Genomic DNA, 23,558 nt, shown 5'->3' with positions numbered 1-23,558 from the left:
GAGAAAAGACAGAAAATGTATTTTTGTCTCAAGGGGATGAAAGACAACGTTTGCCAGAATGCTTCGCTGCCCTACGAGGCCATTCCCAAAGCCACCGCTACTGGATCACTTTCACTTTCCCACCGCGACCGCGTTCATTTTCATAAAATATGAATCATTTCATATCAGCACAATCATTTGAATATACTCCAGGGTTTCTACTGATACAAAGCCATATGCTAATCGATGAAGTAATCCTTTAAATAGTTATGAGGAGCAATATCTATAATATATATTTAATATATAGAATAAATTCCCCATAAACACACAGTAATCATTTCTCTCTCTGTGAGCAGGATCTGAACAGTCGTGCCCAGGCAGAGGTCACCATCCGCGAGGCCCTGCGGGAGCTGGAGCTGTGGGGTGCCGGCGCGAGCTTCACCCTGACGGACTACACAGACAGTCGGGCCGGCTCTCTGTGCGTCATCAAGGACTGGAGGGACGTGGTCAACCAGGTGGGAGACAACCGCTGCCTGCTGCAGTCGCTCAAAGACTCGCCCTATTACCTGCGCTTCCAGGACAAGGTGTCGCTGTGGGAAACCCGACTGGCCGACCTGGACGAGTACCTCCAGAACCTCAACATCATTCAGAGGAAGTGGGTCTACCTTGAGCCCATATTCGGCCGTGGGGCGTTGCCGCGGGAACAGGCCCGCTTTCAGAGGGTGGATCAGGATTTCAGGTCAGCAGGGGACTGCAAAAAATGCTCTTCTTATTTAGTATTTCTTTCTTGTTTCCAGTCTAAATATCTAAATATTCTTAAATCAAGATGCATTTACTAGATCAGTAAAATGACATAAGATATTTGTTCTTGTTTTCTGGGGAAAAATATCAAAATGAAGTGAGTTTTTGCTTAAAACAGGCAAAATGATCTGCCAATGGGGTGAGAGAGAAAAATAATCTTATTTCTGTTTGGGACGGAAACAAGAAGAAAAATTTCAGTCAGAAATAAGATTATTTTTTTCACCCCATTGGCAGATCATTTTGCCTGTCTTAAGAAAAAACTCACTTCATTTAAATTAGATTTTTAAGAAAACAAGGAAAAATATCTTAAGTCATTTTACTTATCTACTAAATGCATCTTGATTTAAGAATTTTTCGATATTTAGACTAGAAACAAGACAAAATTATTAAGAAAGTAGAGCATTTTTTCAGTGTGGGACAGGTGTGAGAGAAATGAGGGTAGAATCACTGATCTGTGTGTGTGTGTGTGTGTGTGTGTGTGTGTGTGTGTGTGTGTGTGTGTGTGTGTGTAGGGCGATCATGTCAGATGTTCAGAGGGACAACAGGGTCACGTCTCTCACGACTCGAGCTGGAATCAGAAACTCTCTCGTCACCATCTTGGACCAGTTACAGCGCTGCCAGAAATCTCTCAATGAATTCCTGGAGGTGAAGCTGATATTCAAACAATATATAATTAAAGATGACATTATAGATAATAATATGAAATCATTTATTTATCCTGTAGAGAAGTCTTCCTTGTCTTGATTTGGGACATGATGTGCTCTTTTATTTTTCAAATAAATCTATGTTTTTCTCTCACGCATAAATAATGTAAAGCAGTGCTGCCTACTGATTTAGGCACAGATATATCTGCTGTCATTAGCAGAAGATTTACTTTGTTGACATATTTGTAGAGTCAAAGCAAAAACATTAATAAATGTAAAATAAACCAATGAATTAACAGAAACAAAGACACAGTATTTCCTTTTTTTTTCTTTTATGTATATCCAAACATCTACAAATTCTTAAAACAAGAAGTATTTACTAGACAAGCAAAAGTAATTGTCTTATTTTGGGGAAAAAAAACTCAAAATTAAGAGAGTTTTTGCTTAACCCTTAAATGCAGGACTGTTTCGCCAAACATTCGTACATATTCGGGTCGTTAGTGACCCAGATCTATATTTAACATGGATAGAGCTCTACCTGTCGCGATAATATATAAAACTCCTGATGTTAGAGTAACACTTACAGAAGAATAAAACAAAACCTATTTCGTTCCCTTTTGGAGCTTGGAAGGATTCATTCTGAGCAGATGTTTAACACCATCATCATCTGTCCTCGTCAGAGATCGTTTACCAGTACATTCAGCATCTGCTCATATTCGCCATCTCCAGCATATTCTCCAAACTCATTTTCAACGTCTTCAAAATCAATATTTTGATCACTGACAGCTTCTTGAGCACATCCATCATCAAGAGACAGTGACACTAACATATGATTGTGTTTAGTACTTGCTCTCTGCAGTAAATCACTGAGCCATTTCAAGTTTTGCAATTATAATTAATATTGTTTAGTTTTCTGTCAGAGGTAACTATGAGTGAAACGTCACTTCATCATTGGGTGTCAGACATCGCCACCTTGTGGAATGAAGGTGAATTGCACCCTATTTAGTTAGCGACCCTATACAATTTTGACAAAAACTAGTGAAAAAACAGGCATTCAATTATAAATCTATTATTTTTTTCTTGTTATATTGTTTAAAATGGATTGATTGAGGAATGCTAAGAAGGTTGATGTCTAACTTTAAAAACTGAATGAGGAGCAGGGTAGTGAATGACGGTATGCATTTAAGGGTTAAAATAAGATAAATAATCTGCCAATGGGGTAAAATAAATAATCTTAATTCAAACAGAAAACAAGATTATTTCTCTCGCCCCATTGGCAGGTTATTTAGCTTATTTTAAGCAAAAACTCTCTTCATTTTGAGTTATTTTTTCCCAAAACAAGACAATAATTTGTACTTGTCTAGTAAATATTTCTTAATGTAAGAATTTTTAGATATTTTTACTAGAAACAAGAAGAAAATTATGAGTAAGAAAAGCATTTTTTTGCCGTACACGCACACGCACACACACACACACACACACACACACACACACACACACACACACACACACACACACACACACACACACACACACACACACACACACACACACACACACACACACACACACACACACACACAATAATATATTCTTTCTACCATCATTACAAAAAGTTTGTATTTATTTTAATGACATTTGACCCCTGTGCGACCCATGCAGGAGAAGCGTTCTGCATTTCCTCGGTTTTACTTCATTGGAGACGATGATCTACTGGAGATTCTCGGACAGGCCACAAACCCTACTGTCATACACACACACCTAAAGAAACTTTTCGCAGGTAACACACACACACACATACACACACACACACCTGTTCACAATTATCACACAAACATCTGCATATAGAGACAGGGGTGATTGTGTGTTTAAGGCATCAGCAGTGTGGAGTTTGATCAGAGTTTTCAGAGCATCACAGCCATGAGATCACTGGAGGGAGAGACGGTGGCGCTCCAGAACACCATCAGCATCTCCAACGACGTGGAGGTCAGAGCGCTCTCATGCTGTCTGTGTGGACATGTATTATGTAGTTGTGCTTGGAGGCGATTGTTTTATTTGTGATAAGACAATGAAACATGGCCAATTTTTGGCAAGGCTGTCTTACAAAGAATTTATGAACACATGCAAAAACAACAGAGAGCCAACAAAATATTAATAACTGATTGTTGTAGTCAATTTATGCTTTTTCCTCTGAGCTTTTTGTTTTTCTATGCATTGTTTTGCATAGTAAAACAAAACCTGTAGCTGTAGTTTGCCAAATCATTTTTCAGATAATATCCTTAGTTAGTTCACCCAAAAATTATGAATTGTTCCGAAGATGAACGAAGGTCTTGGAACGACATGAGAGTGAGTAATTCCTGACATAATTTACACTTTTGGGTGAACTAACCCTTTAAACCAAGTTTAGTTTTTCATATTTAAAAAAATATAAAATATTTTCCTCATATTTTGAAGGTTTAATCAAACTTGTAGGGTGCTAAAAACAAACCAAATATACCCTCTGGACATCACTTTTGGCCTCTATTTAATTCTTTTAGATTTAATATTTGTGTCAGGTTTGACATATTTATGTTATATTACATTTAGTTATATTTAACAATATTTAATAGTTTATTCTTTTGTATTTAATATTCTATATTATATCTAATCTGATATCAATGTTGTATTTAATAAATATGTTTTGTGGGTTGATGTCAGGTTTGGCTGAGCGCTCTCTCCACAGAGATGAAAAACACCCTGAAGCATCTCCTGTGTGAGTGTGTGAACGCTGGGAGGAAAGGGAACGTGGACCCCACACGCTTCCCTTCTCAGGTAACACACACACACACGTTTCTTGAGACACACTCATGAGTTTCAGCGGTTCATCTGAAGTGACTCTGGAGTGACTCTGTTTCCAGATTCTGTGCCTGGCCGAGCAGATCCAGTTCACAGCGGATGTGGAGAACGCCATACGCCAGCAGAACCTTCATCAGCTGGAGCAGGAGCTCACCGCCAAACTGGAGAGCTACACCAGTGTAGACACCAACACGGACGACACCGCAGGTCAGTGGTGTAGGCAGAAAGTGGATGATGGGTGGGCCTCTAATAGTGTGGGTGGGCTGCCCAAATAATTCACATTACCCCTTAATTTTGAAAAAAAAAATCCCCAAATCCTATTGAAACATAGCAACACAGCTAAAAGTAGGCTATTCCTCATATGTTGGAGCTTTTATTGTCTTTTAATATACCGTATTTCCTCAAATAAAAGCCTGTAGTCAAATAAACGCTGGTCCTCTGATAGTGGCCGGGGGCGTGGTCAGCACGAACAAATAAAGGCCGGTCTCAAATAAAGGCCGGGTGAAAATGAGAGGATAATCTCCCAAATGCCGTTAATTTAATGCGAAACCATCCTGATGCCACGCGCCCCGATGCGAGTCATGCCAGTGCGACACACACTAATCCTGGTCTCTTCTATAGTTAACCTAAACACTTTAAAGGGATTGCTTTGTAAATTAAATTGAGAATATAACGGATGCACGTGCCGTTTTAAATAGGCTACTGTAGTCGATGAGAGATGCGACGTCTGTGAAAACGCCGTGTCAGGCAGGCTACAAATATCGATCTTCACAATGCGTGCGTCTCAATCTGCTCCGTCAGTAGACAGGGCACTGATCAGGGATCAGTCCATTGACTTTCCGGTATGTCCTGATCAGTGCCCTGACTACTGAACTAGGGAGCTGATTAAGACGCATCTAATATTAACCTCTCGTCTCTTTTATGTCTTAAGGGTGTCGCACCCAAGCCTCGAAGCTCAGCTCCACGCAGCGTCGCGTCTCAAGCCTTGTTTATACTTTCGCCTGTCTCCGCAGCGAGAGCCTCCGCTGACTGCGTGCCACGCGCTCCTCCCCAAACGGACGAGGCGTTTATACGCGACGCGCTCGCCGTTGTGCTATTCTTTGAAATGACGGGGCGACTCGGAGTAATTGTTCTATAAACCAACGGGTCGAGAAGAAGTGGGCTAACGTGCACAGGTGATGATATTTATTTTAGTACACTTCCCCAAAAAACACACTACTAAAGAATGGTGTAAAACTCAGTAAACCTTGGCTTGATATTATTACTTGTGACATGAGAACAAAATATGCACTAAATTAACGATCTCGTAAATATTTCCTAATTTCACTAAACTTTAATGTCGTGATTTATTTATTTATTTGCCTAAACCTGGATCTTTATTTAAAATGGCTTATTTCTGCTTTTGTAGGCTCATTCAGTAAATATAAGCACCTCATGTGCAAACTGGTGCCGGTGTGATGAGACGTCATGCTCGGCTAGATTCGCCGAGACCTCGTTCATCTTCGGATGCGGAGCTGCGCGCGGAGTTACAAAAAATGCGCATTATGTTGTTGTATGGTGATAATTTTGCTAATGTTTCTTAAAAAAATCAATGATATTTGTCCACTGGAACGATCACTTTAAATTGAAAACGGTTTACATAAAGCAATTATATTTCAAACAGATGGAATTAGAAATACAGGCCTGCTTCAAATAAAAGCCGGTTCCCGTCGGCAGTTCAGGTAAATAAAGGCCCCGGTCTTTATTTGAGGAATTACGGTAGTCTACTTCTACATGTTGAGCAGGGAACCCAGCCAAAAAAGCATATATTTTACCCTCCGGAATGCAATTTTTTTTTACCAGGGAATCCCCCTAAAACGTGATTGGACTTGTCTTGGGCTAATTTTGAGATGCACTTGGGCAGGTTTTGTTGTGAAAACCTGGCAACTCTGGCTACTAGTGTCACAGACACAGAAGCAAAATACTATAAGCACTATAAGCTCCTTGCGATCAAGTGTGAGCAGCTGCAACGTGAAAAATTGAAAACAAAAATAAAGCAGGAGAGAGATCCAACCTGAGTCCTGATAACTATATCACGAAGAGAAATCACAGTGTCTGAGTCCTGTATCGACTGTCACTGCTAATACAGTACATGTGGCTTATGTACATTTAAGGAAACCATTTGCTCACAAATATAACATGCAAATGCCATACCACGGCGGGCCAGACTAAAAACCTCCCATAGCTTACCTTATAGCTGATGTCTGTTCTAAATAAATCGGAGTTGGCTGAAGATGCTGATAATATCATCATATTCTGTAGTTCACTTTCAAACGACAAAAGTGTTATGTCTCCTTCTTAAATGTGTCATAAATGTCAGTTTTGCCATGTTTTAATAAAAAATAAAGGCGCTGCTAGTTGGAATTGAATCCGGATAATGCCGCAAAGAAAACCATAACATTACTACTGGTGTGATGAAACAGAAGAGACGAATTAGCAAATTATTATTAATATTAGAATAGAGTTCTAATGCGTGACAAAATAAATCACATTTAAAATAATAATTAAAGACTTGTTAAACGTTAGAAAATAGTATTATTAAAAAACGTATTTCCCTGGTTCTGACAGGATGGGCAAGCGGTCAGTGCCCAGCCGTAGCTACGCTAGTGCTGCAGGTTCATCAACACCTACGTGTGTGTGCTTCAACCTCACGCTTCTCAAACCTGCTGAAAAGTGTTCTCAGAAGAGGTTAATAAACACAATGATGTCTCACTTCTATTCAATTTACTCCAAAATTGAATGATTATATTGAATATTATATTTTGTTTTAAGCAAAAGAAGGCTACTTTTCAAACCATTAAGATTTTATGCACTGTGACATTATTTTACATGACAATTGAGCACCATCGATTATTAAAATAATAATAGTTAAAATAATACAGACAAATCTCAGTCCCACTGTCGTAGTATAACAATGGGATAAATGATACATAATGGGTTGTGATAGTATTTGTAATGCCCTTAATATATGGTCATTTATATATTTATTTATTTCAAATCATTGTTTGCAGACAGGATGATTTAGATTTAAATATTAGAAAGCCAGTGTCATGGGTGCTTGGAAAAACACAAGAATCAATTGAAATTTGGGAACCTCTGGCAAATGCAAATGAAAACAAAATGACCAAAATGTTTTTGCTTAAAACCAGCTAAATGACCTGCAAATGGCAGGGTTAAACCATACACTCAATAAAAAAAGGAAACAAATCCTATCCAGTTATGAAGTGTTGTCTGTGTGTTGACAAATCTCTTTCCAGACAGGATGTTCACATAACGCGTCTGCTAATGTCCGATTCGTGACCTAATGACTCCTTTGAACCGAATCATTTTAACGACTGGCTAATAGAACTGACCTGTCCAACACTGAACTCACGAATCAGTTGAATCATTTACTCAGAACACCTCTGAGATGACAACACAAGTGTTCTCACCCAATTTAGCAAGAGGGGATAATAAGAATTAGTTTTAATTATCCACAGTATTTCAGTTTATTTATATTGACAATGTGTAGAAAAATAAATAGCCTAAAATAATTTAGTTTAGACTGGAGTGAGGTGAAAGCAAAACTAAGTTGTTGATAGCTAGCTGATCATTTTATTAAGGCAAAGAATGTGGCTATTTGTAAAAAAAAATCTTTCTAATACTACTTTCTATTACTGATTTGGTTATATACCAAAAAAATGATCTGTAAATAGTGTAAAAAATGAGGAACAAAAGAAACAAACATCAAGGTAAGCATGAGAAATCAAAATAAGACAAGCAAAAAAACTGTTTCTTTGAATTTATTTTAAATTTATTGCGCTCGCAGATCGCATCGGTAGAATACTTTTTACTGTGCGTGTGTGTGTGTGTGAGAGAGAGAGACAATGTCTGTCATCCACCACCAAAGACCCTTTTTGACCCAGAAAAAAACCCTGAAATGCGATAAGAAAACTATTCTTGTTACTGTTTCAAATCTTGTTTCTTGTTTCTCTCTCACCCCATTGGCAGCTTATTTTAATGGTAGGAATTGGTTAAAAAACTTTTTTTTCCAAGCTTGTTTAAACTTTCTTTATATATCAATACATAATTAAAATACTCTGAAAAAGAAAGTATAAAAATTGAGTGTCTGTAGACCTCTCACGACTGTTTTAAAGACAGCTCATTATTTCCATTCACTCCACCTTCTCCCTTCTGGGCTCTTTCCAAAGCCACGCCCCCAAAATACATGAACGCTACACCGACCAATCAGCTGGAAGAAGCATTATTTACCTCAGAAGAGCAGTGTGCATGTAGAGACATCATGTCACAATCACATGTAAAAAAAAAAATTGAACTTTATCAGTATGAATATAAACAAATAAGATGTCTTTTAGTGCTCACTATCAAGCTAGAATACCGGTACTGGTAAAGTTTAAAATATATTTTTGTTTGATTTGGTAACGAGCTAGTTATATTTATAAGGCAAAGAAAACGGGTAGCATCATGTTTTTTTCAATAACATCAGTTATACTGTAATGAAGATGAATTTCCTGTAAGATTCATATGTTTTGCATGTGAGAGTTTCCATGATGAAAGCATTGTTGATTAGTAGCAGCTAAAGCTAACTTAGCTCTAAAAACAGTTCCTGGATGCGGTGTACTAGCTCTTACACATGCATTTTGTTATCTAAAGTTAATTTTGCGAAATTCAACACGTCAGCGATCAACTTGAGCTAAGCATATTGAGTATTTATCATCTCTACTAATGGCTAAGTGTATAATATTGTAACTTTAGGCTAAGTAATGTTATGTTAGCTATATTAGGCAGCTTCATGTGCTCTTGATACATGCTTCATGGAAACATAAACCAAAAAATGATTAATCAAAATGAAAGATGACCTGTCCAGCAGAAATACAGCCAGCAATGAGTCGTTTTTCAGGTCCCTCAGTTCTCACCATCGTTGAAAAGCCACGCTGATATTTACTCGCGTTTGATTTCTTTGTTTATCCAAAGACTTTCTGTGCATTGCCGTTTCTCGTACTGTCTTCCTTTTTTTGCATTGTTTGCCTTCGCTGACTGTAAAACCCTGCACTGTGAATTTTGAATGCTCTTTCTCTGCCATTATTTTGCCGAGGTTTCTTGCCTCTTGAACTGCTCAAATCAAACGAGCGCGAGCATGTGGGCGGATCCTGTAGCGAAAGCGGTGGTCACCATGGTAGCGAGAGAGAGTGACAGTCGCCCCAGCCAATCATTTGTTTCGTCCCGAACAAAAATAATGAGCGGAATTTATTGCAGATTAAAAAGTCTAGAGTCACTTGGTTTTATACTCTCTTTTTCAGAGAACTTACATTTTAAAGGGGGGGTGAAATGCTGTTTCATGCATACTGATCTTTTTACACTGTTAAAGACTTGGAATCCCATACTAAACATAGACAAAGTTTCAAAAGTTAAGGTGGACGTTTGATGGAGTATTTCTTTGTCAAAAATACTACTTCCGGTTAGTCATAAGTTTCGGCAAGTTTTTTGAGATCATGCGTCCCCTTTGACGTTAATAGGTCGGAATTTCCTTGTATGGGCCTTACGGACAATTCTACCGGAAGCGCGTGAGAGAGAGCGAGGGAGAGAGCGAAAGCAACAGGCTACGCCCATCAAAGCGCTGGCTTGTAGGATGCTAAACAGGTGATATAACCAGTAGCTACTGACTTACCCACTGATAGGCCGGCGGTCGATCTGTATTAGCACTTTCCTCACGCGACGGGCGAATCACTTTCCTCACAGAGCGACTCACTTTCCTCACGCGGCAGGCGAATCACTTTCCTCACTGAGCGAATCACTTTCCTCACAGAGCGACTCACTTTCCTCACGCGGCGGGCGAATCACTTTCCTCACTGAGCGAATCACTTTCCTCACAGAGCGAATCACTTTCCTCACGCGGCGGGCGAATCACTTTCCTCACTGAGCGAATCACTTTCCTCACAGAGCGAATCACTTTCCTCACAGAGCGACTCACTTTCCTCACGCGGCGGGCGAATCACTTTCCTCACTGAGCGAATCACTTTCCTCACAGAGCGAATCACTTTCCTCACAGAGCGAATCACTTTCCTCACAGAGCGACTCACTTTCCTCACGCGGCGGGCGAATCACTTTCCTCACTGAGCGAATCACTTTCCTCACAGAGCGAATCACTTTCCTCACAGAGCGACTCACTTTCCTCACTGCAGCGCGCTGCTGCACACGTCATTATTTAGCTCCGCTCACACGACACGCCCCCACCCGCTCGGCTTTTTTCGGAAAGACTCGGAACAGCGCATCTTTCTTATATAATTATAAAAAAAATAAAGACTTTTCGGAGATATGCAGGATGCAATGCTACTCTATAGGTACTCAAGATTGACATGACACTGACTGAAACTGAGTGTTTCACCCCCCCTTTAATTATGTATTGACATGTAAAGAAAGTTTAAACAAATTTGGACAAAAGTGTTTTAGATTAGTCCATCCTACCCTACCTTTAAGCAAAAACACACTTCATTTTGATATTTTTCCCCAGAAAACAACAAAATATCTTATGTCATTTTACTTACTTATTGAAAGCATCTTAATTGAAGAATTTTTAGGTATTTCGACTGGAAACATAAGAACAGCATTTTTTTCAGTGTAATTGGCTTTATGTGAAATAAATAGGCATAAATGTGTCGTCATTTTGATATAGTAAATAAATACGTGTGGGTTTGTTTTAGTGACACTGCTCTGTGTGATTGATTTCTTTAAAGTGAATCTCAGTTTTTGTTCACACTGCAGGTGATTCTGAATAAAGCCTCTAATTCTCGGCCTGCCTATTTACATCCTTTGCTGATTTTCAGATTAATCATACGAATAAAGCGGTGTGAACATCCATAAAGCTCTTTAGTCCATTTATGAGCTCAGGAGTTTTATTCACTGAAGCTTCAATAAGAATGGCTATAAACGCGAGTAAATGGAGCTGATGAGCCACACTGTTAACAGTGATTATGGCTAATTCTGCTTATAAGTCACCCAGGAAAAACTGCTGCCGCCTCAGGCTCCAAACGATCCATTACAAACACTTCTAGCCTGTTCTGTTTGATGAAAACACATAACAATCTCTCCACCTCTGCTTTCCAACGATGTGTATGTGTGTGTGTGTGTGTGTTTGGGACATATGAGGACACAAATGTGTATAATGCCATGGGTATGACAGGTATTACAGGAGAGGGTGAAATATGAGGACATTACCCATGTCCCCACTTTACAAAAGGCTTATAAATCATACAGGATGAGTGTGTGTGTGTGTGTGTGTGTGTGTGTGTGTGTGTGTGTGTGTGTGTGTGTGTGTGTGTGATTTTGAGGACTTCATTATTAGTGCTTCAGCATGCAACTTCTGATGCTGAATTTCTGACGGTTTTGTTGTGTAGAGTCAAGAGTTCTGCAGTTGAAACTGAAGGCTCTGATTCTGGACGTGATCCACAACATCTCAGTTGTTCAGAGTCTGAGAGAAGCTCAGATCCACACCACGGACGACTGGATCTGGAAGAAACAGCTGCGATTCTACCTGAGCGCGGACCAGCGCTGCTCCATACAGATGGTGGACGCGGAGTTCAGCTACACCTATGAGTATCAGGTGAGGGTCACATGAGCCAGATTTTGATGGCTAGAATCTGATCCTCAGGCTGACTCTCTGTCTCTCTCTATCTTTCAGGGCAATGCTCCTAAACTGGTGCACACGCCTCTCACGGACAAGTGCTATCTGACACTGACACAGGCCATGAATATGGGTTTGGGCGGGAACCCCTACGGCCCCGCGGGAACCGGCAAGACTGAATCCGTTAAAGCCCTGGGTGGATTGTTTGGTAGACAAGTGCTGGTCTTCAACTGTGATGAGGTACACACACACACAACCTAATTAGAACCTGATCCCTAAAACCAAGCCGTGACATTAAGCAGGCCTTTAAAGGACTCTCAGAAAGTGAGGACCGGACAAATTGTCCTCACTCTGATGGTTTAAAACCTCACAAAGAGAATTGTACAAACACACACACACACACACAAACACACACACACACACACACACACACACACACACACACACACACACACACACACACACACACACACACACACACACACACACACACACACACACACACACACACACACACACACACACACACACACACACACACTGCCCAAAAACCTACCCATCACAGGAAACATTCAGCATTTTTATTTTCTAAATAAACTCCTCCTGTGTGATTTATAAGCCTTTTGAAAAGTGGGGACATGGGTAATGTCCTCATATTTCACCCTCTCCTGTAATACCTGTGTCATACCCATGGCATTATACACATTTGTGTCCTCATATGTCACAAAAACATACACACACACACACACACACACTCACACTCACACACACACACACACACACACACACACACACACACACACACACACACACACACACACACACACACACACACACACTCACACTCACACACACACACACACACACACACACACAGTCTTCACTGTCACTTTTGATCAATTGAATGCGTCCTTGATGAAGTGTTGCCAGTACAGGAAAAGTTAATCATGCAATTTTTCCGCATTTAAACAGGTTTCATGTGTAGTATTTCTGTATTAGGGTATAGATGTGAAGTCCATGGGCCGGATCTTCATCGGGCTGGTGAAGTGCGGAGCGTGGGGCTGTTTTGATGAGTTCAATCGTCTGGAAGAGGCCGTGCTCTCCGCCGTCTCCATGCAGATACAAGCCATCCAGAACTCGCTGAAAAACCATCGGACCACCTGCCAGCTCCTCAATAAAGAGGTGAGACAAACACACACGCCTCAGTGCGTAACACACACCAACACAAAAGAGTCTTTGAGACAGTGAAGACCGTCTGTGTGTGTTTTCAGGTGGATTTGGACCCGAACTCAGGCGTCTTTATCACTCTGAACCCAGCGGGTAAAGGATACGGAGGGCGGCAGAAGTTACCGGATAATCTGAAGCAGCTTTTCCGACCGGTTGCAATGACGAGTCCTGATAACGAGCTCATCGCTGAGGTCATCCTGTACTCAGAGGGATTTAAGGAAGGAAAGGCACTTGGGCGAAAATTGGTCGCTATATTCAATCTAGCCAGGTAGCGGCTCGAATGTTTATGTAATATAACCAGTGTTGCCACAGTTACTTTGAAAAAGTAATCTGATTACTCCTTTGAACAGTAACTTAGTTACTTTACAGATGACTTGATTTTAAAAGTAAATAAGTAAGATTACAAGTTACTTTATCAGTTACATTCTGCAGTTTCTGTTTTTGCCAACACTCACTGTAGTGGAAGTGCATTTTTAACAGTAACGCCAACAATGTATCTCCTGACATTTGAAGTTGAAATTAAAAAATATTTCCTGTAAAAATACTCTCCCCGAGACGCAAGAAGAAAGCAAAAATATATATATATATTTTTTTTTATTAAGGAAAACGACTAAAATAGTAACTCACAGTGACTTGGATAAGTTACTTTAATCTGATTACTGGTTTGGAAATAGTAGCGCGTTAGATTACTCGTTACTGGAAGAAAGTCGACAGATTAAAGGCCCTTTCACACTGAACGCGATTTTGACGTGCGAATAATTCGCGCAATGGTTTTTTTTTTCCGATCAACTGTTTGAGTAATGAGCGCTTCCACACCGAACGCGAATGTGCTGAGGCGAAAAAACGACATTTATTTTTTTCAATTCGCTGTCGATTTTTTTTTTTACTCTAGCGGCGACAAAAACGGCTTCAACCAATCACAGAAAAGGAGACGAAATGTCCGTTGATGTCACGAGCTATTCAATCAACTTTAACATTTGCCAGGCATGGTATTTCTCATGAGATTACAGCTGTAAACTGTACAGCTGCCGCTGTGTTTGCCCACTGTATGCTACAGACAGCAATAACTTATAACCTTTTATAAATAGTTGATTTTTTTCTAAACATTGTGTCCGCGATTATGGAAAGTGAACGTGTTGCCATCAGTAGCCTGGGTCTGTGGCACTGAAATGTTTACATTGTGACTCGACTGGAAACATCTGCTCGGATCGATTGATTCCCTGAAGTGCGCGGTTTGTCTTGTCAGATGCGCTGCCGTCTCTAGAGGAGATCCTCAAATTGTCCCACAGACTTTAGAAAGTAAGTGCAGAACCGGCCATGATAAAGTTTAAGCTCCTGTTGAAGATTAGCCTCCTCCCCTTCAGACTCTCTGTTCTATAAGACTGGCTGCACCAAAACCTTCTTATCGGTCCTTTAAATAAAATGAAAAGCTCGTCTTCACTGAATGATGAAGTGCCCGTGTTTTCTCATTTGTCCGCGAATGTTTTGGAATGTTGGAGCTCTGAAACGTCGCAAATTCGTGTCGTGGCTGATGTGAATGGTTTTGACGCGAAATATTCGCATGCAAAATATTCGCTTATTCGTTGCGCTTTTTCGTTACGCGTCCGGTGTAAAAGGACCTTAACGCGTGACTGGCTTTACTGAATATAAGACAAAAGTTCAAATGTTTCGTCATTCATCAAGGATGCATTAAAAAAGTGACAGTAATGACATTTATAATGTTACAAAAGATTATATTTCAAATTGTAATGCGGTTCGTAGATGGGAAGGAAGGAGGCGGGAACCGGCGAACGTTCAACAAACTTTAATTCAACATAAATAAACAAAATGAAAGTAAAACCGCGGGCAGCCCCTCACGGACGACTGCCCACAAAGACATAATAACACGTAAAACAAAACATAACATAAAGTCCAGGCCTGGTCCTCTCTCGTCTTCCGCAGCCCTTGCTCCTCCTTATATGCTCCCGTCACATGGCCGCGAGACGAGACCGGTGTGCCACGCAGCTGGCACTCGTGAACATTAATCACCGGCCCGCTCTCGCGGTCCCTCGCCCCGCTGCCTGTCAAACCACACAAATAATTGCTGTTCTTTAGAATTTTATATACAGTATATACAAATATATCAATATATTTGATCAAATGCTGGCTGTGTGTGTGTGTGTGTGTGTGTGTGTGTGTGTGTGTGTGTGTGTGTGTGTGTGTGTGTGTGTGTGTGTGTGTGTGTGTGTGTGCGTGTGCGTGTGCAGGGAGCTGTTGACGCCCCAGCAGCACTATGACTGGGGTTTGCGTGCACTAAAGACGGTCCTCAGAGGCTGTGGGAGTTTACTGCAGTTACAGAGACTAAACAACAACCCCAGTAAGTCCCTCTCACTGGAATCAATAATCAATAACCTGTCCAGGATCAGCTCACGTCCACAATCTCTTTATGTCTGTCTGCAGTGAAAGAGAGCTGGCTAGTGGTTCAGGCTCTGAGGTTGAACACCATGTCAAAGCTGACGTTTACCGATGGCTCTCGGTTCGATGCACTGGTCAGAGACGTGTTTCCCGGAGTCGACTTTAAGGACGTGGAATATGAGACGCTCAAATCCGCCCTGCTGTCTGTGTATGAGGAGGCACGGCTGGAGATCATACCCAGTCAGGTACCTGTCCTATGCACCCTACCTAGGGCTCTATTAAATCTCTTTTATTTGTTTCATTTTTGTTTCTCCCAAATGTTTTTCATTTAAGTTTTTCTGAATTCCATTTTTTTTTTTTTTTTTTTAAGTCATTTTAGTAATCAAGAATTGGTATTTTCTTTCTGTATTTTAAGCCATTGTTACTATTTGACTCCATAGTAATTACTAAGTGGAACAATTTATATTAGTTATAAAAGAAAAAGAAAAAAAAGAGAGGTTAATAATCAAAAAGCATTTTTAATGAATTAAAATAATGAAACTCGTAAAATTTAACCACAAATTATTAAAAGTTTAACAAAAAAGTTATTATAAAAGTAAATAAAACTTTTATTCCCCATCTTAATATATCTGGATTCCGTTTTTAATAGTTTAATTCAATTTTAATAATCAAAAAGCATAAAACAAACTATTTTTTTCTTTTATTATTTTTTACAATAATAGGGCTCCGTGAAATATATTTATTTTTAGAAATTCTGTTTTAATTTTTCTGGATTGAATGCAAATGTATTATCATAGCTGGTGGATCAAATCAAATGAAGGCATTAAACATTAATTTAGCGATTCCTTTTTGTTTTTTTGTCAAGTTCTGCACAACAGAGGTGTACTGAAAACATGGAAGAAAATTTGAATGATATTCCTTTAAAAAAATAAAGTTTTAATACCATTAATTCTTTGAGGAGTACATTTAACTGTACAAATGTAATATATTTCTGTCATAATTTCTTCAAGTTAAACTGAACTTTTATTTTGACGGGTTGTCCTGAAGGCCTTTGTGTTTCTGTGTATTTAATGATTTTCTCAGATGAAACAGTGAAAAGCTGGTGAAGTGACTCTTAGAGCGGCTCTGGAGATGAAGTTCATGCTTTCATGTCCTTCAGTGTGTGTGTGTGTGTGTGTGTGTGTGTGTTTGTGTGTGTGTGTGTGTGTGTGTGGGATCTAACTGAGACACGCAGAACTTCAGATTTAAATGCTCTTCAATATTCCCAGACTCTGTGATGCAGTGTCCAGCCCTACTGTTGAATTATTCATCCATAATTTGCCAAAATCTGTGATATTCCACATTATACTGTAAATGTCATTTTCATGACTAGATTGAGTGATTCCGTCCTTGTTTTCCACACCGCGGAACTCAGTCATGTTGAAGTAAATGTGTGTGTGTGTGTAGATAAAGAAGGCTCTGGAGCTGTATGAGCAGCTCCGGCAGCGGATGGGTGTGGTGGTGGTCGGGCCGAGCGGGGCTGGGAAGTCCACTCTATGGAGGATGCTGCGGGCGGCGCTGGGCAGGATGGGTCATGTGGTCAAACAGTACACCATGAACCCAAAAGCCATGCCGCGGCAGCAGCTCCTGGGACACATCGACATGGACACGCGAGAGTGGTCCGATGGGGTGCTGACGTCCTCCGCACGACAGGTGGTGCGAGAGCCACAGGGTGAGGACAGACAGACACACACACACACACACACACACACACACACACACACACACACACACACACACACACACACACACACACACACACACACACACACACACACACACACACACACACACACACGTCTGGTTCACTATCTTTGTGGGGACTCTTCATAGACGTAATGATTTTTATACTGTACAAACCCTATTTTCTATCCCTCTACACTGCCCCTGCCCCTAAACCTACCCATCACAGGAAACAATCTGCATTTCTACTTTCTCAAATAAACTCATCCTGAATGATTTATAAGCCTTTTGAAAAGTGAGGACCGCTGGCTGGTTCCCACAATGTAGGTAATCTCAGGTCTTACTATCCTTATGGTGACATTTATAATATAAACAAGGATACACACACACACACACACTCAAAATACATTTACAATACATTAACAGTGAATGTTAAATACACACCAACATGCATAATGAGCTCTAAACACACTCATTATGCTTTACCAAGGCCAAACACACTCTTCAAATACCCAATACACACAGTTTAAAGTCAGTTTATTTGAGATTTCAGTTTGCCCCTCTCTCTCTTTCAGAGGTGAGCTCATGGATTATATGTGATGGAGACATTGACCCAGAGTGGATCGAGTCATTAAACTCTGTGCTGGATGATAATCGCTTACTCACGATGCCCAGCGGGGAGAGGATTCAATTCGGCCCCAACGTCAACTTCCTGTTTGAGACCCACGATCTGAGCTGCGCCTCTCCAGCCACCATCTCCCGCATGGGCATGATCTTCCTCAGGTAACGCTTCTTAACAGCACAGCCAATCGGACAGCTTCAGCCAACCTAAATCAGCCAATCAGCTGACAGTTTGCTCATGTTCAGTCCCCAAAAAATCATGTCTGTCTATTTAATTTTCAGTGCGGTTTATTCGTTTTTTCTCCCCATTACATTACAAGTTTTTTTTTTACAATTTTTTTTCAATTTTTCAAAAAAAAAAATATTCAGTTTAATTATTTAAAAAGATTATTTAAAAATATTTTTTTTTTACATCTTTCATTTACAATTTTTCCATGACATGTTTTTAGCATTTTAATTCAGTTAAATTATTTTAATAAATAAATTAACATTAGTTTTTTACATATATGTTTTTTTAAATCATATTTTTGTTCACTATTAATCAATCACAATTTAATTCAGCTGAATTATTTTTCAATAAATAAAGAAATATTTGTTTTTACATTTTCCATTACATTTTTTTAACATTTTAGTTGTTTAATTATTTAAATAAATAAACAATTATTTAAATATATAAATAAATATTTGTTTTTACACTTACATTTTGAGCATTTGAATTGTTCATTTTTTTAAATAAATAAATAAATGTTTTACTTTTTTTAAATCATTAAATTTTTCAAGTTTAATTTTTCCTATAGCTCAAACAGTAGAGCGTGGCGCTAGCAACGCCAAGGTAATGGGTTCGATTCCCAGAGAAAGCAAGAATTGACAAGATGTAAAATGTGTACCTTGAATGCAATGTAAGTCGCTTTGGATAAAAGCGTCTGCCAAAATACATAAATGTAAATGTAAGTTTAATCATTTTAAAAAATAAATAAATGCTTGTTTTTAAATTTTTCCCCTATAAAATGTGTTTTTCTGTGTGTTCCAGTGATGAAGACACTGATGTGGGCTCTCTGGTGAAGTCATGGCTGAAGAGGGAGGATGAAGACAACAGGATGAATCTGGAGAACTGGCTCAATGATTATTTCCACAGAGCTCTGGAATGGGTTCTCAAACAGGTGCCGTCCCGTCACACACACACACACACACACACACACACACACACACACACACACACACACACACACACACACACACACACACACACACACACACACACACACACACACACACACACACACACACACACACACACACACACACACACACACACACACACACAGCCCCTAAACCTACCCATCACAGGAAACATTCTGCATTTTTACTTTCTAAATAAACTCCTCCTGTGTGATTTATAAGCCTTTTGAAAAGTGGGGACATGGGTAATGTCCTCATATTTCCCCCTCTCCTGTAATACCTGTGTCATACCCATGGCATTATACACATTTGTGTCCTCATATGTCACAAAAACATGCCCACACACACACGTCCTTTACCTCTGACCCCGGCGGATCCACGGCATCATAAACATCTCCGTCTGTCTCTCTGCAGAGTGATTTCGTGGTGGACACCAGTCTGGTCGGGACGGTGCTGAACGGTTTGTCCCATCTGAGGGGGGTCAGAGAGAGAGGACAGTTTGTCGTTGGACTCATCCGTGGTTTGGGAGGAAATCTCACGCTCAAATGCCACCAGGAGTTCGCCAAGGAGGTCAGAGCCGCCCTGATTTATGGGAAATGTAATTTCATGCCTGCTCAGCCTTACCGCCCGTCATTAAATTTAGGAGCCGCTCCCTTAGATTAACGCTTATGACAAGTCGTATTTTAGAGATATAAAGAAGGCTGTGGCAGTGAAACTTTGATGTGATTCGATCAGGGGTCACAATCTTCATTTTATGTTGTTCACTTTTAATGTCAGTCAAGGTTTCTTTCACCATAAACAGTCATAATTTAGTTTTCATGGTCGTTTTTTCCATCCTCTCTCTTACCAGTGTTGTCACAGTTACTTTGAAAAGTAATCTGATTACTGATTACTCCTTTGAACAGTAATTTAGTTACTTTACAGATGACTTGATTTTAAAAGTAACTAAGTAAGATTACAAGTTACTTTATTAGTTACATTCACAGTTTCCGACAACACCGCTGTCACCTCAACATAGAAATGATAACCGTTTTTGCCAACACTCACTTTATTGGAAGTGCATTTTTAACAGTAACGCCAACAATGTATCTCCTGACATTTGAAGTTGAAATTTAAAAAAAATTATTGAAAAAAATACTCTCCCCAACAACTATATATTTATATATATATATATTTATTTTTATTTTTATTTTACTAAGGAAAATGACTACAATAGTAACTCACAGTGACTTAGTGATAGATTACTTTAATCTGATTACTGGTTTGGAAATAGTAACGCGTTAGATCAGGGGTTTTCAAACTGGGGTTTCACCCCAGGGGTCCTCCAGAAGATTCTAAGGGGTCCCCAGAAAAATTTCAGATAATTAAAAGACAAACCAAAAATGGATAAAGTCTAGCAAACAATGTAACTGTTTAATTTCTAAGTGTTTCTCACCTTGTTTGCCATATACATACCTTTCAGAATTGTATGTTTGCTTTGTATCCTGCTAGTGAATTTTTCTCACTGTAGTCCCCTTTATTTTGCTTACTGGGTTCGTAGAGCAGAATTCTTAATGCAGTACATAAGCTGCTTACCGGTACATACATTTATTGTGAAAATTGCTTATACAAGTAATTTTTAATTGAACACCTTCTTCAGATTTATGCGTCTAACATTAGGTATATCCAGGATTTAAAGCTCCACTGTGTGATATTTTCCCCATCTAGCGGTGTAAAGGTATTTGACCATCCAGAGAATAATAGTTTCTGTTCCTCTCAATTCTGATTTCGTTTTAACTCCTACGGTGGCTGATTTAGTCCAAGATTAACATGGCAATCCCCCTCTTCACATTCGACACGGTGCCATCGAGTGTTAAAACGCGAAAGGCGAAGCTTGAATTTACGGGTATGTCCCTCTTTGGCTAATGTACTTTCAAGATGGAGAAGCAACATGGCGACCGGCATTCGAACCCCTCACCCGTATGTATTTTCAATGGCATATTATAAACTTACCAGAATACTTTATTACTTGAAAGAAGTAAATATACATTAATGAGCACATATATTTTTGAAAGAACTAAGTGTTTTTTAGCTAAGAATAAACTAAAAAAGTGACACAGTGTAGCTTTAAAATGTCACACTTACTTTTTATCTAAGAGTTTAAATGTTTTTTTTATACATAAAAATATATAGATGGATTTAAGGGGGTCCCCCATAAATGTGCATCCTTTTTGGGGGTCCTTGGCATCGTAAAGTTTGAAAACCCCTGCGTTAGATTACTCGTTACTGGAAAAAAGTAGTCAGATTAGAGTAATGCTTTACTGGCATCACTGGCTCTGACCAGAAGAAATAAAGAGGTTACGGTAGAAATGTTACGGTACCTTTATGTTCAGGTTCTGAGCTGGGCCAGAGAAAGCCCTCCTGACCCTCGCAAGCCTCTGGACACGTACTACGACCCTGTGTCCGGCCGCCTGTGTGCGTATGAGCTGGAGCGAGGGGAAGGTGTGTGTGAGGATGACCTCAGCAACCCACACAATCTCCCTGTCATACACACACCTGACATGCAGCGCGGACTGGACCTCTTCACCCCGTGGCTCTCGTCCAATCACAGGCAGCCGTTCCTGCTGGTGGGGCCGGAGGGATGCGGGAAAGGGTATGACACATTCAGACCAGTGCTTGAGGCTTTTTTAAAAACATTTTTCATGTTTTCATGGCATTTTAAATAGGTTAGAGTCTCATTTTGCGTATATATTTTAGTCTAAGCACACTTGCTATTGCAAATACACATTAGGGGTGTAACGGATCGCAGTTGATCCATGATCCGTACAGACCACGACCCACGGTTTGGCACGCACGTGACCCGCGGATTCATCTTAATTGTTTAGCAATTGCAAAGTAAAAGAGTTTTTCTGCCGATATTGTTTCTAAAGCAATATCGTTCCTTTAAAGAGGTGGTTTCGTGTTTTTTTTTCTGGGCTTGGTTGAGTTTATGGGGCGCAGTATAACGTGTCTTTTTCTTTTTTTTAAACACCGTATTTTAATTCTATTCTCCCTTTATTCCACACCGCTGTCTCCTTTGAGCGGCTCGTCTGCTTCCTGCTTCTATGAAGCCCATCCCTCTGAAAAACGCAATGGTCTTAGATTGGTTAGATGGCCAAATGTAGTTTCCTGTATTTTGATTGGCTGAAGTGCAAAGCACAGGTTGTCCTGGAAACGCCACGCCCCTTCCCATTACGGGCAGAAGTCACATCTGCGGAGACTAGCGAGGGTTTATGATGTCACTGTAGTAAGTTCGTAAATGTAAGGAAGGAAGAGGACACGGGGGTCGGTTGGACTGTTGATGCTCTCTTTATTTCTGTATCAAACTCAGTGTCACACTCAGCGTGTGCTTCTCTCAAACTCATAGACAATCACTTCCGGTTCACAGCGCTTCCGGCTTCCGGGTAAACTTTAGGGTCAGGGTGTCGCACCAACAGTCCGCCTCTCTCTCTCCCTGGTCTCCGGTTCCACTGGCGTTTTATCCCCTCTCCGTGCTCATTACTGGAACAACATACAGGTGTTATTAATCTGCGTCCAACCCACTCACTTACCGCTCGTCCCGCGGCTCTCTCTCTCGCTGCAGACCTCGCTGAACCACGCCCCCCTTGCCACAATCACCAACCCAGGAAGAAGCTCGTTGTAGTCCAAACCGGCCGCTTTTGTAGGCAATAAACTGCCGTAACTTTAAAAGACAATATCTCCGTTTGCATTGAACTTTCAGCGCTGGAACTTTGCAGATACTGTTTATGCTCAAGCAGCGACATTACACACTAACTAAAGTTAAAGTTCCCGTTCTTCGTGTGTTTTTGAAGCTTTGATTATGTTTACAGTGTGCAATATAACATGAGTTCATGTTTCGCGTGTAAACACAGTATTTTTCACACAGTTGACTTATCTGTACAGCGCTGTTTCCTCTGTCCTAAAAACGGCCTGATGATTTCCTTGTTCTATGAAGTCCCCCCCAAAGTATAAACTTTGAGCTTTATAATTTTACAGGTATTATTTATGCTCTAACAGCAACATTTCACACTAACTAAAGTTTGAAAGATGGAATCGCGAAGAACCACCGTCAAATCGCATGCAACCACCCCTTTAAACTCGATGCAGAGTTTCAGTGAAACTACACACAGCTGTCATGTGTTCACGTGAACAGGGCTTGTTTATCAGTCAACAATGGCCAGATCGTTTCCGCACAGAGTCTAGTTTTTGCTGAATTAAAGTGACAGCGCATTGCCCGCTTTAAAATAAACATGTATCGGAATATGGATTTTAAATAAAAATAATGAACACATGTGTGAAACAGGTGTGAGAGGTCTACTCTCTCTGCTGAGAATGTGGACATCCTAATCTAAAGCTAAGTCTTGATAAGATCATTTTCACGTCTCAGGTTGTTTTTCACGTTACACTTTAACAACTGAGTAAAATTTGATTTATTCAGCTGGTTATTTATTTTATTTTTGTTAACACTAAATGTTTTC

General features: G+C 40.0%; 1 protein-coding gene across 1 annotated transcript in view; it reads left to right on the top strand.

Annotated features, from left to right (window-relative positions):
- The window catches only part of dync2h1 (dynein cytoplasmic 2 heavy chain 1), a 159,740-nt gene that overhangs the window by 46,628 nt on the left and 89,554 nt on the right, over window positions 1-23,558 (top strand). Inside the window, exons 27-43 of the mRNA XM_067451365.1 lie at window positions 336-718; window positions 1,293-1,425; window positions 3,087-3,204; window positions 3,298-3,410; window positions 4,122-4,235; window positions 4,322-4,466; window positions 11,693-11,898; window positions 11,977-12,159; window positions 12,919-13,101; window positions 13,191-13,414; window positions 15,393-15,502; window positions 15,586-15,785; window positions 16,987-17,251; window positions 17,838-18,045; window positions 18,914-19,043; window positions 19,477-19,632; window positions 21,435-21,694. Coding sequence (XP_067307466.1) covers window positions 336-718; window positions 1,293-1,425; window positions 3,087-3,204; window positions 3,298-3,410; window positions 4,122-4,235; window positions 4,322-4,466; window positions 11,693-11,898; window positions 11,977-12,159; window positions 12,919-13,101; window positions 13,191-13,414; window positions 15,393-15,502; window positions 15,586-15,785; window positions 16,987-17,251; window positions 17,838-18,045; window positions 18,914-19,043; window positions 19,477-19,632; window positions 21,435-21,694 — 3,131 coding nt within the window. The remainder of the gene's footprint in view (window positions 1-335; window positions 719-1,292; window positions 1,426-3,086; window positions 3,205-3,297; window positions 3,411-4,121; window positions 4,236-4,321; window positions 4,467-11,692; window positions 11,899-11,976; window positions 12,160-12,918; window positions 13,102-13,190; window positions 13,415-15,392; window positions 15,503-15,585; window positions 15,786-16,986; window positions 17,252-17,837; window positions 18,046-18,913; window positions 19,044-19,476; window positions 19,633-21,434; window positions 21,695-23,558) is intronic.

This window comes from Pseudorasbora parva, chromosome 8 (genome assembly GCF_024679245.1).
Source record: "Pseudorasbora parva isolate DD20220531a chromosome 8, ASM2467924v1, whole genome shotgun sequence".
Classification (NCBI taxonomy): Eukaryota; Metazoa; Chordata; class Actinopteri; order Cypriniformes; family Gobionidae; genus Pseudorasbora; species Pseudorasbora parva.
The sequence above is the reverse complement of the archived record's forward strand: the minus strand, read 5'-3'. Positions and strand labels throughout refer to the sequence as shown.